This window comes from Melopsittacus undulatus, chromosome 24 (assembly GCF_012275295.1).
Source record: "Melopsittacus undulatus isolate bMelUnd1 chromosome 24, bMelUnd1.mat.Z, whole genome shotgun sequence".
NCBI classification, from domain to species: domain Eukaryota; kingdom Metazoa; phylum Chordata; class Aves; order Psittaciformes; family Psittaculidae; genus Melopsittacus; species Melopsittacus undulatus.
The window spans coordinates 261569-278228 of NC_047550.1; the positions used below are offsets into that span (position 1 = coordinate 261569).

Here is a 16660-nt window from a genome sequence, read left to right on the forward strand (position 1 = left end):
TCCCATCATTCCATGATCCCATCATCCCATTATCCACTCCATCATTCCATAATCCCATGATCCCATCATTCCATGATTTTATCATCCCATTACCCACTCCATCATTCCATGATCCCATGCTCCCATCATTCCATGATCCCACTTGTGAATGGGGGGGGGGGATGGGGGGTTCCCATCACATCCAGTGCGGAGGGGGGGGGCACCAGGACACATTGGGGTGCCCCCCCCCATATAATGGGATGTCCCAGGCAGGAGGGGGGGAGTGGGACCCACCCCTCCCCCCATTTCACTTCCATTGGATGATTTTTAACCCAAAATGAGCGGATTTTGGGGGTTTTCGCTCTAATTTATAACCATGGATGTGCCCCCCCCCCCCCCCCCCCCCCGTTTCTCGCCTTCCCTTGCACAAGGAGCGCCAGCACCGGCCGTTGCCATGGCAACCGGAGGGAACCCGGCGCCTCTTAAAGGGGCCGCAGCCACCGGAGACACCCCCGGACCCCCCCCCCAAATGCCTCAGTTTCCCCATAGGGAAAGGGGGGGGGGGGTATGAGACCCATAGGGCTCTATAGGGGGGGTCTAGGAGGGTATGGGGGGGCTATACAAGGGGTCAGGGGGCTGGTGATGAGGTCTATAGGGGTCTGGGGGGGGCTATGGGAAACGAGGGGAGTGTCTATGGGGATCTATTGGGATCTATAGGGCTCTATGGGGTGGGTCAGTGAGGGTATAGGGGGGCTATAGGGGGGTCTGGGGGGACTATGAGGTCTATAGGGTTCCATACGGGGGATCTATAGGGGGTTACTGGGGGTCGGGGGCTGGGGGGCTATAGGGATCGATATATTGGGGGGGTCTCTGAGGTCTGGGGGGGGGGATGGGGGGATGCTCCCGCTCCCCATTTCCCATCCTAAGCACCCCGGGGGCGGTGTCCGCCCCCCCCCCCCCCATGACCCCCCATGTATCCGGTGGGGCCGCATTTTGGGGGTCCCCAGTACCGGTTCTTGCCCCCCCCCCCCAATGAGAACCCTCCGATGCCCCGCCCACCGCGGTGATTGACAACACCCCCGCCCAATGGGGGGGGGGCCACGCCGGGGGATGGAGTCCCTCCCCCCCCCCCCCCCCCCCCCCCGGCACCGACGCGGGGGGGGGGGGGGGGGGGGCACCGGGACCGGGAGGGGCGGGGAAAAGGGGGGGGGTGGAACCGGGACTGGGGGGAGGGGGGGGGGGATCCGGACCCGAAAGGAGGGGGGGGGTTTGGGGGGGGTGGGGGGGGGAGGAAAACCGGGGCTGAACCCCGCCGCCCCCTCCCCGTGCCCGAGCGGCGGAGCGGCCCCGGCGGCGCAAAATGGCCACGGCGCTGCACAAGCCCCTCAAATGGTGAGTGACCCCCCCCCATAGAGCCGGTACCGGAGGGGGGGGGGGCAAACCGGGAGGGACCCCCCCCCCCCCCCCAACCCGGGTGGAGATACCGGTAAGGGTGGGGATGGATGGAGCCGTCGGTACCGGGTGGGATGGAGGCACCGGTAATGATGGGAGGGGATGGGGATGGGGATGGGGATACCCCCCCCCCCCACCCTCCGGGATCATCGGGAAGGGACCTACCGGGAATGGAGCATCCGGTACCGGGTGGGAAGGATGGAGCCGCCGGTAGCGGCGGGGATGGAGGCTCCGGTACCGGAGGGGAGGGACCCACCGAGACCGGAGGCTCCGGTACCGGCCGGGATGGAGCCACCGAGGATGGAGCATCCGGTACCGGCGGGGAAGGAGGCACCAGGCTCCGGCGGGGATGGAACCTCCCGTTCCGGTCGGGAGGGACCCGCAGGGGATGGAGCCTCCGGTACCGGCGGGGACGGCTCCGTCGGGAGGGATCCCAGGGCTCCGGTGCCCACGGAGCCTCCGGTACCGGTCGGGAGGGACCTACCGGGGATGGAGCCTCCGGTCCCGGCGGGGGGAGACCTCCGGTCCCGTTCCCATTCCCATTCCCGTTCCCATTCCCGTTCCCATTCCCATTCCCATTCCCGTTCCCGGTGCCCGCCCCGGTCCCACCGTCCGGCCGCGCTGGGGGCGGGAGGACCCGTCCGTGGGGCCGGACCCCGCCCCCCCGCTCCCATGTCCCCCGTCCCCCCCCCGCCTTGTCCATCTCCCCCCCCCCCCCCCCGGTTCGGGACCCGGCGCCCCCCGCTGGCACCGGACGCTTCGTGCACCCGGGGGGGGGATTCGGGGGTCCCGGACACGGGGGGGGGGGTCCGATGGTTTTGGGGTGCGGGTGGGAAGGGGTTGGGGGGGGTCAGGGGGTGCCGGGGTTTTTGGGGTGCGCTTTTAGGGATGGGGGGTCCCGAGGGAACCCGGGTGGGGTTTGGGGTCGGGAGGTTTTGGGGTGCGGGTTTTGGGGGCATTGTTGGGGGTTCCGGTGTTTTGGGGTTTGGGGTGCAGGTCCCGGTGTTGGATGCGGGTCCCGGTGTGGTGTGAGGGTCCTGATGCGGGTGTGGGTCCCACTGCTGGCTGCGGGTCCCGGTGCGGGTCCCGGTGTGGGTCCGGGTGCTGGGGCGCAGGTCCCAGTGAGGGTTCAGGTCTTGGGGTGCAGGTCCTGGTGCAGGTCCCGGTGCTGGATGCAGGTGTTGGGGTGCAGGTCCCGGTGCTGGGTGCAGGTGTTGGGGTGCAGGTCCCGGTGCTGGGTGCAGGTGTTGGGGTACAGGTCCCGGTGCTGGGTGCAGGTGTTGGGGTGCAGGTCCCGGTGTTGGGTGCAGGTGTTGGGGTGCAGGTCCTGGTGCTGGATGCAGGTGTTGGGGTGCAGGTCCCGGTGCTGGGTGCAGGTGTTGGGGTACAGGTCCCGGTGCTGGATGCAGGTGTTGGGGTGCAGGTCCCGGTGCTGGATGCAGGTGTTGGGGTGCAGGTCCCGGTGCTGGATGCAGGTGTTGGGGTACAGGTCCCGGTGCTGGGTGCAGGTGTTGGGGTGCAGGTCCCGGTCCTGGGTGCGGGTCCCGGTGTTGGATGCAGGTCCCGGTGCTGGATGCAGGTCCCGGTGCGGTTCCTGTTGTGGGTGCTGGTGCTGGGTGCGGATCCCGGTCCCAGTGCTGGGTGCGGGTGCTCCGTTGCGGTCCCGGTCCCGGTGCTGGGTGCAGGTCCCGGTGCTGGGTGCGGGTGCTGGGTGGGGGTCCCGTTGTGCGTGCTGGATCCCGGTGCTGGGTGCAGGTCCCGGTGCTGATGCTGGGTGCTGGGTGCTCCGTTGTGGTCCCGGTCCCGTTGTGGGGGCTGGTGCTGGGTGCCGGTCCCGATCCCGGCGCTGGGTGCGGGTCCCAGTCCCGGTGCTGGGTGCGGATCCCGTTGTGCGTGCTGGGTGCTGGGTGCTGGTCCCGGTGCGGGTTCCGTTGTGGGTGCTGGGTGCGGGTCCCATTGTGGGTGCTGGGTGCAGGTCCCGCTGCTGGGTGCTGGTGCTGGATGCTCCGTTGCGGTCCCGGTCCCGCTGTGGGTGCTGGGTGCAGGTCCCGGTGCTGTTACTAGGTCCCAGTGCTGAGTGCTCCGTTGTGGTCCCGATCCCGTTCTGGGTGCTGGGTGCTAGTGCTGGGTGCAGGTCCCGGTGAGGGTCCCGTTGTCGGTGCTGGGTGCTGGGTGCGGGTCCCGTTGTGGGTGCTGGGTGCCGGTGCAGGTCCCGGTGCTGCTGACCGGTGCTGGGTGCCGGGTGCTGGGTACCGATGCTGGGTGCTCCATTGCGGTGCTGGTGCTGGGTGCAGGTCCCGGTGCAGGTCCATGTGCTGGGTGCTTGATGTGGGTCCCGGTCCCGGTGCTGGGTGCTGGGTGCAGGTCCTGGTGCGGGTCCCGTTGTGGGTGCTGGGTGCGGGTCCCGGTGCCGCTGACGGGTGCTGGGTGCTGGGTGCGGGTCCCGGTGCTGGGTGCGGGTCCCGGTCCCGGTGCTGGTGCTGGGTCCCGGTTCCGGTGCCGCTGACGGGTGCCGGTCCCGGTGCTGGGTGCCGGTGCCGGTCCCGGTGCCGCTGACGCTGCCGGTGCCCGCAGCCCGGGGGAGGAGTTCTACCGCGCGGCGCTCGAGCACTGCCGCAGCTACAACGCGCGGCTGTGTGCGGAGCGAGGCTCCCGCCTGCCCTTCCTGGACAACCAGACCGGGGTAGCCCAGGGCAACTGCTACATCTGGATGGAGCGCACGCACCGCAGGCCTGGTGAGAGCGGGGGACGGAGCCCTGGGTACCCATCATACCTGTGGGCACGGAGCCCTCGGTACCCATCATACCTGTGGGCACGGAGCCCTCGGTACCCATCATACCTGTGGGCACTGAGCCCTCGGTACCCATCACACCTGTGGGCAGGGAGCCCTTTGTACCCATGGAGCCCTTTGTACCCATCACACCTGTGGGCACAGAGCCCTTGGTACCCATGGAGCCCTTTGTACCCATCACACCTGTGGGCACGGAGCCCTTTGTACCCATCACACCTGTGGGCAGGGAGCCCTCGGTACCCATCATACCTGTGGGCATGGAGCCCTGTGGGCATGGAGCCCTTTGTACCCATCATACCTGTGGGCATGAACCCCTGTGGGCATGGAGCCCTCTGTACCCATCATACCTGTGGGCAGGGAGCCCTTTGTACCCATCACACCTGTGGGCATGGACCCTGTGGGCACAGAGCCCTCGGTACCCATCACACCTGTGGGCACAGAGCCCTCGGTACCCATCACACCTGTGGGCAGGGAGCCCCTTGTACCCATCACACTTGTGGGCATGGAGCCCCCGGTACCCATCACACCTGTGGGCACTGAGCCCTCAGTACCCATCACACCTGTGGGCACGGAGCCCTGGGTACCCATCATACCTGTGGGCATGGAGCCCTCGGTACCCATCATACCTGTGGGCAGGGAGCCCTTTGTACCCATCACACCTGTGGGCAGGGAGCCCTCGGTACCCATCACACCTGTGGGCATGGAGCCCTCGGTACCCATCATACCTGTGGGCAGGGAGCCCTTTGTACCCATCACACCTGTGGGCAGGGAGCCCTCGGTACCCATCACACCTGTGCCCATGAACCCCTGTGCCCATGGACCCTGTGGGCATGGAGCCCTCGGTACCCATCACACCTGTGGGCACAGAGCCCTCAGTACCCATCACACCTGTGGGCATGGACCCTCTGCCCATCACCTCTGTGCCCATGGACCCCTGTGCCCATGAACCCCTGTGTCCTTCACCTCTGTGCCCATCACCTCTGTGCCCATGAACCCCTGTGCCCAGGGACCCCTTTGTACCCATGGACCCTGTGCCCATCACCCCTGTGCCCATGAACCCCTGTACCCATCACCCCTGTGCCCATGGACCCTGTGCCCAGGGACCCCTTTGTACCCATGGACCCTGTGCCCATCACCCCTGTGCCCATGAACCCCTGTACCCATCACCCCTGTGCCCATGGACCCTGTGCCCAGGGACCCCTTTGTACCCATGGACCCTGTGCCCATCACCCCTGTGCCCATGAACCCCTGTACCCATCACCCCTGTGCCCATGGACCCTGTGCCCAGGGACCCCTTTGTACCCATGGACCCTGTGCCCAGGGACCCCTTTGTACCCATGGACCCTGTACCCATCACCCCTGTGCCCATGGACCCTGTGCCCATGGATCCCTGTGGGCATAGAACCCTTTGTACCCACAGACCCTGTGCCCTTCACCTCTGTGTCCATCACCCCTGTGCCCATGGACCCTGTGCCCATGGATCCCTGCACCCATCACCCCTGTACCCAGGGACCCCTGTGCCCATGAACCCCTGTGCCCATCACCCCTGTGCCCAAGGACCCCTGTACCCATCACCCCCCGTACCCATCACCCCCCCCCGTACCCATCACCCCCCCCGTACCCATCACCCCCCTGTACCCATCACCCCCCGTACCCATCACCGCCCATACCCATCACCCCCCGTACCCCTCACCCCCCCCGTACCCATCACCCCCCGTACCCCTCACCCCCCCCATACCCATCACCCCCCCCGTCCCCATCACCCCCCCGTACCCATCACCCCCGTACCCCTCACCCCCCATGCCCCCCTCCGTTCCAGGCCTGTCCCCAGGCCAGCTCTACACGTATCCAGCCCGGTGCTGGCGCAAGAAGCGGCGCTTGAACATCCTGGAGGACCCACGGCTGCGGCCCTGTGAGCTATGGGGGGACGTGGATATGGGGGCTTGGGGTCATGGGTGGACATGGGGGGCATGGGGGACCCTGACTCCCCTGTGACCCACAGACTGTGAGGTGCCCCTGCGCAAGGAGGGGGCCCCAGGGCTGCCCGAGGGGCCGGTGCTGGAGGCACTGCTCAGTGCGGAGCCCATGGACAGGAGAGGGGACACCAGGGAGGAGGAGACAGCACTGGAGGGACCAGTGAGTACATCACCATCCACCATCCATCCATCCGTCATTCATCCATCATCATCATCCATCATCTGTCATCATTATCATCATCATCCATCATCCATCCATCCGTCATCATTATCATCATCGCTCCATCACACATCCATCATTCATCCATCATCATCATCCATCATCCATCCTCTTCATCCATCATCCATCTATCTTCTTCCTCCATTCATCATCCATCCATCACACATTCATCTTCTTCCTCCATCCATCATCCATCCATAACCCATCCATCATCCATCCATCACCCATCCATCATCCATCATCCATCCATCCATCCATCACCCATTCCTCCATCCATCCATCATCCATCCATCACCCATCCATCCATCCATCCATCACCCATCCCTCCATCCATTCATCATCCATCCATCATCCATCCATCCATCATCCATCATCCATCATCCATCCATCATCCATCATCCATCCATCATCCATCCATCATCCATCCATCCATCATCCATCATCATCCATCCATCCATCATCCATCATCCATCCATCATCCATCCATCCATCATCCATCATCCATCATCCATCCATCATCCATCATCCATCCATCCATCATCCATCATCCATCATCCATCCATCCATCCATCCATCATCCATCATCCATCCATCATCCATCATCCATCCATCATCCATCCATCATCCATCATCCATCCATCCATCCATCATCCATCATCCATCCATCATCCATCCATCATCCATCCATCATCCATCATCCATCCATCATCCATCATCCATCCATCATCCATCCATCATCCATCATCCATCCATCATCCATCCATCCATCCATCCATCATCCATCATCCATCCATCCATCATCCATCCATCCATCCATCATCCATCCATCATCCATCCATCATCCATCCATCATCCATCCATCATCCATCATCCATCCATCATCCATCCATCATCCATCCATCATCCATCCATCATCCATCCATCATCCATCCATCATCCATCATCCATCATCCATCATCCATCCATCATCCATCCATCATCCATCCATCCATCCATCATCCATCCATCATCCATCCATCATCCATCCATCATCCATCCATCATCCATCATCCATCCATCATCCATCATCCATCATCCATCCATCATCCATCATCCATCCATCATCCATCATCCATCCATCCATCCATCATCCATCCATCATCCATCATCCATCATCCATCCATCCATCATCCATCCATCCATCATCCATCATCCATCATCCATCCATCATCCATCATCCATCATCCATCCATCATCCATCCATCATCCATCCATCATCCATCATCCATCCATCATCCATCCATCATCCATCATCCATCATCCATCATCCATCCATCATCCATCATCCATCATCCATCCATCATCCATCCATCATCCATCATCCATCCATCATCCATCCATCATCCATCCATCATCCATCCATCCATCCATCCATCATCCATCCATCCATCATCCATCCATCCATCCATCATCCATCCATCCTCCATCCATCATCCATCATCCATCATCCATCCATCATCCATCCATCCATCCATCATCCATCCATCATCCATCCATCATCCATCATCCATCCATCCATCATCCATCATCCATCATCCATCCATCATCCATCCATCATCCATCCATCCATCCATCATCCATCCATCATCCATCCATCATCCATCCATCATCCATCCATCCATCCATCATCCATCCATCATCCATCCATCATCCATCCATCATCCATCCATCCATCCATCATCCATCCATCATCCATCCATCATCCATCCATCCATCCATCCATCCATCCATCATCCATCATCCATCATCCATCCATCCATCCATCATCCTCCATCCATCCATCCATCCATCATCCATCATCCATCATCCCTCCCTCCCTCCCTCCACCATGATCCCCCCTGCTCCATGGCTCCCCCGTCCCCCCCACAGAAGCCTCCCCCAGGTGATTTCCCCCATGAGCCGGAGGGGGATGAGCTGGACGATGACCCCCCCCGCCGCAAGAACAAGGCCAAGGGCAAGGTGGGAGCCCCAAAACCATGGGGGGGGGGGGCCCAAAACCATGGGGGGGCCCAAAACCAAGGTGGGGTTCCCTAAGACCCAAAGAGGGGGTCCCCAAACCAAAGGGGCTTCCCCCATGATGCAAAGTGGGGGGGGGAGGACACAAACCCAAAGAGGGGTTCCCCAAGACCCAAAGCGGGTTCCCCACACCCAAGGGGGTCCCCAAGACCCAAAGGGGGTTCCCCACACCCAAAGAGGGTCCCCAAGACCCAAGGGGGGTTCCCCACACCCAAGGGGGTCCCCAAGACCCAAAGGGGTGTTCCCAAACCCAAGGGGGGGTCCCCAAGACCCATGGGGGGGTTCCCCACACCCAAAGAGGGTCCCCAAGAGCCAAAGGGGGGTTCCCAATCCCAAGGGGCTTCCCCAAGACACAAAGGAGGTTCCCCACACCCAAGGGGGTCCCCAAGACCCAAAGGGGTGTTCCCAAACCCAAGGGGGGTCCCCAGGACCGAAAGGGGGTTCCCCACACTCAAGGAGGGGTCCCCAAGACCCAAGGGGGGTTCCCCACACCCAAAGAGGGGTTCCCCAAGACCCAAAGGGGGTTCCTCACACCCAAAGGGGTCCCCAAGACCCAAGGGGGGTTCCCCACACCCAAAGAGGGTCCCCAAGACCCAAGGGGGGTTCCCAAACCCAAGGGGGATCCCTAGGACCCAAAGAGGTGTTCCCAAACCCAAGGGGGATCCCTAGGACCCAAAGAGGTGTTCCCAAACTCAAGGGGGGTCCCCAAGAGCCAAAGGGGGTTCCCCACACCCAAGGGGCCCCCAAGACCCAAAGGGAGTTCCCCACACCCAAGGGGGATCCCTAGGACCCAAAGGGGGGGTTCCCCACACCCAAGGGGGATCCCTAGCACCCAAAGGGGGGGTTCCCCACACCCAAGGGGGATCCCTAGCACCCAAAGGGGTGTTCCCAAACTCAAGGGGTCCCTAGGACCCAAAGGGGGGGTTCCCCACACCCAAGGGGGATCCCTAGGACCCAAAGGGGGTTCCCCACACCCAAGGGGGATCCCTAGCACCCAAAGGGGGGGTTCCCCACACCCAAGGGGTCCCCAAGACCCAAAGGGGAGGTTCCCCACACCCAAGGGGGATCCCTAGCACCCAAAGGGGGGGTTCCCCACACCCAAGGGGTCCCCAAGACCCAAAGGGGGGGTTCCCCACACCCAAGGGGGGTACCCAAGAGCCATAGATTGGTTCCCAAACCCAAGGGGGTCCCCAAGACCCAAAGGGGGGGTTCCCCACACCCAAGGGGGATCCCTAGCACCCAAAGGGGGGGTTCCCCACACCCAAGGGGGGTGCTTCCCCCACACCCCCCCCCGTGCCCCCCTAGACGTGTGGGCTGGGGGCGGTGCGGAAGCGCCAGGAGCCGCCAGCGCTGGAGGAGCGGGACAAACCCTACGTGTGCGACAGTGAGTGGGGGGGCATGGGGGGCATGGGGGGCGATAGGGGGCTATGGGAGCAATAGGGGGCGATAGGGTGCTATGGGAACGATAGGGGGTGATGTGGGGCGATAGGACACGATAGGAGGCGACAGCGGGCGATAGGAGGCGATAGGAGGCGAAGGGAGGAGATAGGATGCCATAGGGGAGGATAGGAGGTGATATAAGGGCGATATAGGGGAGATAGCAGGCGATATAGAGGCGATAGGAGGTGATATAGGGGCGATAGGATGTCATAGGGGGCAATAGGAGGCGATATAGTGGCGATAGGAGGCGATATAGAGGCGATAGGAGGCGATATAGGAGCAATAGGATGACATAGGGGGCAATAGGAGGCAATATAGGGGAGATAGGAGGCGATATAGAGGCGATAGGATGTCATAGGGGGCAATAGGAGGCAATATAGGGGCGATAGGAGTCGATATAGGGGCGATAGGAGGCGATATAGAGATTATAGGAGGTGATATGGGGCGATAGGATGTCATAGGGGGCGATAGGAGGCGATATAGGGGCAATAGGATGTCATAGGGGGCAATAGGAGGCAATATAGGGGCAAAAGGAGTCGATATAGGGGCGATAGGAGGCGATATAGAGATGATAGGAGGTGATATAGGAGCGATAGGATGTCATAGGGGGCGATAGGAGGCGATATAGGGGCAATAGGAGGCAATATAGGGGCGATAGGAGGCGATATAGGGACAATAGGATGTCAGAGGGGGCGAAAGGAGGCGATATAGGGGAAATAGGAGGCGATATAGGGACGATAGGAGGAGATATAGGGGCGATAGGATGTCATAGGGGGCAATAGGAGGCAATATAGGGGCGATAGGAAGCGATATAGAGACGATCGGAGTCGATATAGGGGCGATAGGAGGGGTCTGACCCCACGTCCCCCCCAAGTCTGCGGGAAGCGCTACAAGAACCGCCCGGGGCTCAGCTACCACTACACACACACGCACCTGGCCGAGGAGGAGGGCGAGGAGCTGGGAGAGCGCCCGGCGCCCCCCCGCAGGAACCACCATAAGCGTGAGTGGGGCGGCCCGGCCCCAAATGGGGGGTCCCGGCCACAAATGGGGGGGGTCCCGGCCCCAAATGGGGGGGTCCCGGCCCCAAATGGGGGGTCCCGGCCCCAAATGGGGGGGGTCCCGGTCCCAAATGGGGGGGTCCCGGCCCCAACTGGGGGGGTCCCGGTCCAAAATGGGGGGGTCCTGGCCCCAATTGGGGGGGTCCCGGTCCAAAATGGGGGGGTCCCGGTCCCAAATGTGGGGGGTCCCGGCCCCAAATGGGGGGGACCCAGCCCTGCCTTTGGGGGAGGAAGTGGGGGGGGATTGGGGGGGGGGGGGGTTGGGACCAATTTGGGGTCCCAGTTTTGCTGGGGGGGGGGTTTGGGGGGTCCCGGGTGCGGAGGGAGGGGCGTCACCCCCTTTTCCTCCTTCCCCCCCCCCCCCCAATAGAGTTTTACAAAGAGTTGAACTGGGTCCCTGAAAACCAGCGCCGGAGCACAGGTACCCCCCCATACACCCCCTATTGCCCCCCATTGCCATATGGGGCTCTGGGGGGGGGGGGGTCCTGGGTGACCCCACTCCCCCCCCCCCCCCCCCAGCAGGCGCTCCCCCCCCCGCGCCTCCACCTTCGGGTGCTCCCTGTGGCTTCTGCCTGGGGGGGTCCCGCCGGGCCCCGGCGTGTCCTGAGGAGCTGATCGCGTGTGCGGACTGCGGCAGGGCAGGTACGGGACAGCACTGCACCCTATGGGCCCTATAGGGCACATGGACCCCATAGAGCACATGGGCCCTATAGAGCACATAGAGCACATGGACACCATAGAGCACATAGAACTTGTAGACACCAGAGACCCTATAGAGCCCATGGACACCATAGAGCTCATAGAGCCCATAAAGCCCATAGACCCCATAGACACTCATGGACACCATAGAGACCATGGAGCCCATAGAGCCGATAGACACTATGGAGCCTATAGAGACCATGGACCGCAGAGACCCCATAGAGCCCATGGACACCATAGAGCCCATGGACACCATAGAGCCCATGGACCCCATAAAGCCCATAGACCCCATAAAGCCCATAGACACCCATGGACACCATAGAGCCCATGGACCACAGAGACCCCATAGATCCTATGGACCCCATAAAGCCCACAGACACCAATAGAGCCCATAGACACCCCATAAACACTACAAAGTCCATAGGTCCCATAGATGCCCCTGCAACCCAGACACCCCCTGCACCACAAAATGCACACGGCACCCCATAGACCCCATAGAGCCCCTGCACTGCATAGACCCCATAGATACCACTGCACCCCAACTGCACCCCAATACCCCATAGACCCCCCTGCAACCCAACTGCACCCCAAAACCCCATAGACCCTACCTGCACCCCATAGACGCCCCTGCAACTCAACTGCACCCCAAAACCCCATAGACCCTACCTGCACCCCCTAAACCCCCCTGCAACCCAAATGCACACCAATACCCCATAGAGCCCCCTGCACCCCATATACCACCCTGCAACCCAACTGCACCCCAAAACCCCATAGAGGCCCCTGACCCCCATAGAACCCCTGCAACCCAACTGCACCCCAAAACCTCATAGATCCCCCCTGCACCCCATAGACCCCCCCTCCACCCCATAGATCCCATAGGGCCCTCTGCACCCCATAGACCCCAGAGTCCCCTGCACCCCATAGACCCCCCTGCAACTCAACTGCACCCCAAAACCCCATAGACCCTACCTGCACCCCCTAAACCCCCCTGCAACCCAAATGCACACCAATACCCCATAGAGCCCCCTGCACCCCATATACCACCCTGCAACCCAACTGCACCCCAAAACCCCATAGAGGCCCCTGACCCCCATAGAACCCCTGCAACCCAACTGCACCCCAAAACCTCATAGATCCCCCCTGCACCCCATAGACCCCCCTGCAATCCAACTACACCCCAATACCCCATAGACCCCTCTGCACCCCATAGACCCATTGACCCCCCTGCAACAAAACAGCACCCCAATACCCCATAGACTCCCTCTGCACCCCATAGAACCCATAGGGCCCTCTGCACCCCATAGACCCCATTGACCCCCCTGCAACCCAACTGCACCCCAATACCCCATAGAATCCCTCTGCACCCCATAGAACCCATAGGGCCTTCTGCACCCCATAGACCCCACTGACCCCCCTGCAACCCAACTGCACCCCAATACCACATAGACCCCCCTGAACCCCATAGACCCCATAGACTTCCCCTGCACCCCATAGACCCCATAGACCCCCCTGAGCCCCATAGACCCCATAGACTCCCCCTGCACCCCATAGACCCCATAGACCCCATAGGCCCCTGCTCCTTGCCCCCGCAGGGCACCCATCCTGCCTGCAGTTCACGGTGAGCATGGCGGCCGCGGTGCGCACCTACCGCTGGCAGTGCATCGAGTGCAAGTCCTGCAGCCTCTGCGGCACCGCCGAGAACGACGTACGTACCTTAAACCAGACCCAGACACCTAAACCTGACCCAGACACCTAAACCGGACCCAGACAGCATAAACCAGACCCAGACACCTAAACCAGACCCAGACACCTAAACCGGACCCAGACACCTAAACCGGACCCAGACACCTAAACCGGACCCAGACACCTAAACCTGACCCAGACACCTAAACCTGACCCAGACACCTAAACCAGACCCAGACACCTAAACCAGACCCAGACACCTAAACCTGACCCAGACACCTAAACCGGACCCAGACACCTAAACCGGACCCAGACACCTAAACCAGACCCAGACACCTAAACCGGACCCAGACACCTAAACCGGACCCAGACACCTAAACCGGACCCAGACACCTTAAACCGGACCCAGACACCTTAAACCGGACCCAGACACCTAAACCGGACCCAGACAGCCTAAACCTGACCCAGACACCTAAACCGGACCCAGACACCTAAACCCGACCCAGACACCTAAACCGGACCCAGACAGCCTAAACCAGACCCAGACACCTAAACTGGACCCAGACAGCCTAAACCGGACCCAGACACCTAAACCAGACCCAGACACCTAAACCGGACCCAGACAGCCTAAACCAGACCCAGACACCTAAACCGGACCCAGACAGCCTAAACCAGACCCAGACACCTAAACCGGACCCAGACACCTAAACCGGACCCAGACAGCATAAACCCGACCCAGACACCTAAACCAGACCCAGACACCTAAACCTGACCCACACACCTAAACCCGACCCAGACACCTAAACCGGACCCAGACACCTAAACCGGACCCAGACAGCATAAACCCGACCCAGACACCTAAACCGGACCCAGAACCTAAAACGGACCTAGACAGCCTAAACCGGACCCAGACACCTAAACCCGACCCAGACACCTAAACCGGACCCACACACCTAAACCCGACCCAGAGACCTAAACCGGACCCACACACCTAAACCCGACCCAGACACCTAAACCGGACCCAGACACCTAAACCGGACCCAGACAGCATAAACCCGACCCAGACAGCATAAACCGGACCCAGACAGCATAAACCCGACCCAGACACCTAAACCGGACCCAGACACCTAAACCGGACCCAGACAGCATAAACCGGACCCAGACAGCCTAAAACAGCCCAAACCAGGCCAAAGCAGCCTAAAACAGCATAAACCAGCCTAAAACAGCCCCAAAACAGCCTAAAACAAGCCAAAACAGCCCAAAACAGGCCAAAACAGCATAAACCAGCCTAAAGCAGCCTAAAACAGCCCAAAACAGCCCCAAGCAGCCAAAACAGCCTAAAACAGCCCAAAACAGCCTAAACCAGCCCCAAAACCCACCCTGAAACAGCCCCAAGCAGCCAAAACAAGCCCCCAAATACCCCAAACCAGCTCAAAGCCAGCCTCAAACCCATCCCATAATCCCCCCAAAACAGCCCGAAATGCCCCCTGCACCTCAAAACCACCCTGAATCACCCCTAAATCACCCCAAATCATCCCAAACCCACCCCCAATCGCCCCCAAATCAACCCAAAGCCTCCCCCAACCCCCTCCAAATCAACTCAAAACCTCCCCCAAAACCCTCCAAATCACCCCAAAACCACCCCCAAAGCCACCCCCAAACCCACCCCAAATCAACCCAAAACCATCCCAAAACCACCCAACCCCCCCAATCAACCCAACCCCAAACCCACCTCCAATCCCCCCCAAATCACCCCCAAACCACCCCAAATCAACCCAACCCCCCCTTGCACCCCAACCCCCCCCAGGACCAGCTCCTGTTCTGTGATGACTGCGACCGGGGGTACCACATGTACTGCCTGAGCCCCCCCATGGCCGAGCCCCCCGAAGGTCAGTGCAGGTTAATGGGGGGGGGGGGGCACAATGGGGGTACCCCCCCATTGACCCCCCTCTTTGTGTGTGCCCCCCCCCTGCAGGCAGCTGGAGCTGCCACCTCTGCCTGCGGCAGCTCAAGGACAAGGCCTCAGCCTTCATCACCCTCACTTAGGGGGGGGGGACCCCCATGTACACCCCCCCCCGCACCCCAAATCCTGCCTAACCCCCCCCCCCTGCACCCCAAATCCTGCCAAAAGCCATAATGGAAATGGGGGGGATGGAAGGTGGGGGTGGGGGGGGTGGGGTGCGCGTTGCATGATGGGAAAATTGATGCTTCCCCCCCCCCCCCCGGGTGTTCATTATTTATAATGGGGGGGGGATTTTGGGGACCCCCCCTTGGGGTTGGGTTTGGGGGGGGGGGGGGGCGGATGTTGGTGGTGCAAAACAAGGGGGGGGGAAGGGAAAAGGGGGGTGCCCCATGGGGATTATGGGGTGTTGTGGCCCCCCCCCCCATCGTGGTGTTGTTGGTGTGAGCTGTGAGTGTCTGTGATTAAACTGTGCCAGAGAGAACCCCCCCCCCCGTTATTGACCCCCCCAAGCACCCAAATGGGACCCCAGTAATGGGAGCCCTGCACCCCAATAATGGGACCTGTGTACCCCGAAATGGGACCCCAATAATGGGACCCCTGCACCCCAATAATGGGACCTGTGTACCCCGAAATGGGACCCCAATAATGGGAGCCCTGCACCCCAATAACGAGACCTGCATACCCCAAAATGGGACCCCAATATTGGGGACACAGGACTCCATAATGGGACCTGGGTACCCAAAAGTGGGACCCCTGCACCCCAATAGTGGGACCTGCGTACCCCAAAACGGGACCCCAATAATGGGACCCCTGCACCCCAATAATGGGACCTGCGTACCCCGAAATGGGACACCAATAATGGGACCCCTGCACCCCAATAATGGGAGCTGCATACCCCAAAATGGGACCCCAATAATGGGACCCCTGCACCAAATGGGACCTGGGTACCCCAAAGTGGAACGCCTGCACCCCAATAGTGAGACCTGCATACGCCAAAATGGGACCTCAGTAATGGGACCCCTGCACCCCAATAATGGGACCTGGGTACCCCAAAATGGGACCTCAATAATGGGACGCCTGCACCCCAATAATGAGACCTGCGTACCCCAAAATGCGACCCCAATAATGGGACCCCTGCATGCAAATGGGACCTGGGTACCCCAAAGTGGGACCCCTGCACCCCAATAATGGGACCTGCGTACCCCGAAATGGGACCCCATTAATGGGAGCCCTGCACCCAAATGGGACCTGGGTACCCCAAAGTGGGACCCCTGCACCCCAACATTGGGACCCCTGCACCCCAATAATGGGACCTGGTTACCTCATAAATGGGACCTGGAACAC

At 61.2% G+C, this 16660-nt stretch overlaps 1 protein-coding gene across 1 annotated transcript; it reads left to right on the forward strand.

Moving 5' to 3' along the window:
- Nucleotides 1–1339: 1339 nt before the first annotated feature.
- On the forward strand, nt 1340–15399 carry LOC117437618 (zinc finger protein neuro-d4). Its single transcript, XM_034072149.1, has 12 exons — nt 1340–1371; nt 4006–4166; nt 6042–6141; nt 6223–6358; nt 8327–8416; nt 9779–9857; nt 10788–10913; nt 11342–11392; nt 11491–11613; nt 13263–13375; nt 15161–15242; nt 15329–15399. Exons 1-12 carry the CDS (start codon nt 1340–1342, stop codon nt 15397–15399), a joined length of 1164 nt encoding a protein of 387 aa, XP_033928040.1.
- Nucleotides 15400–16660: the final 1261 nt, after the last annotated feature.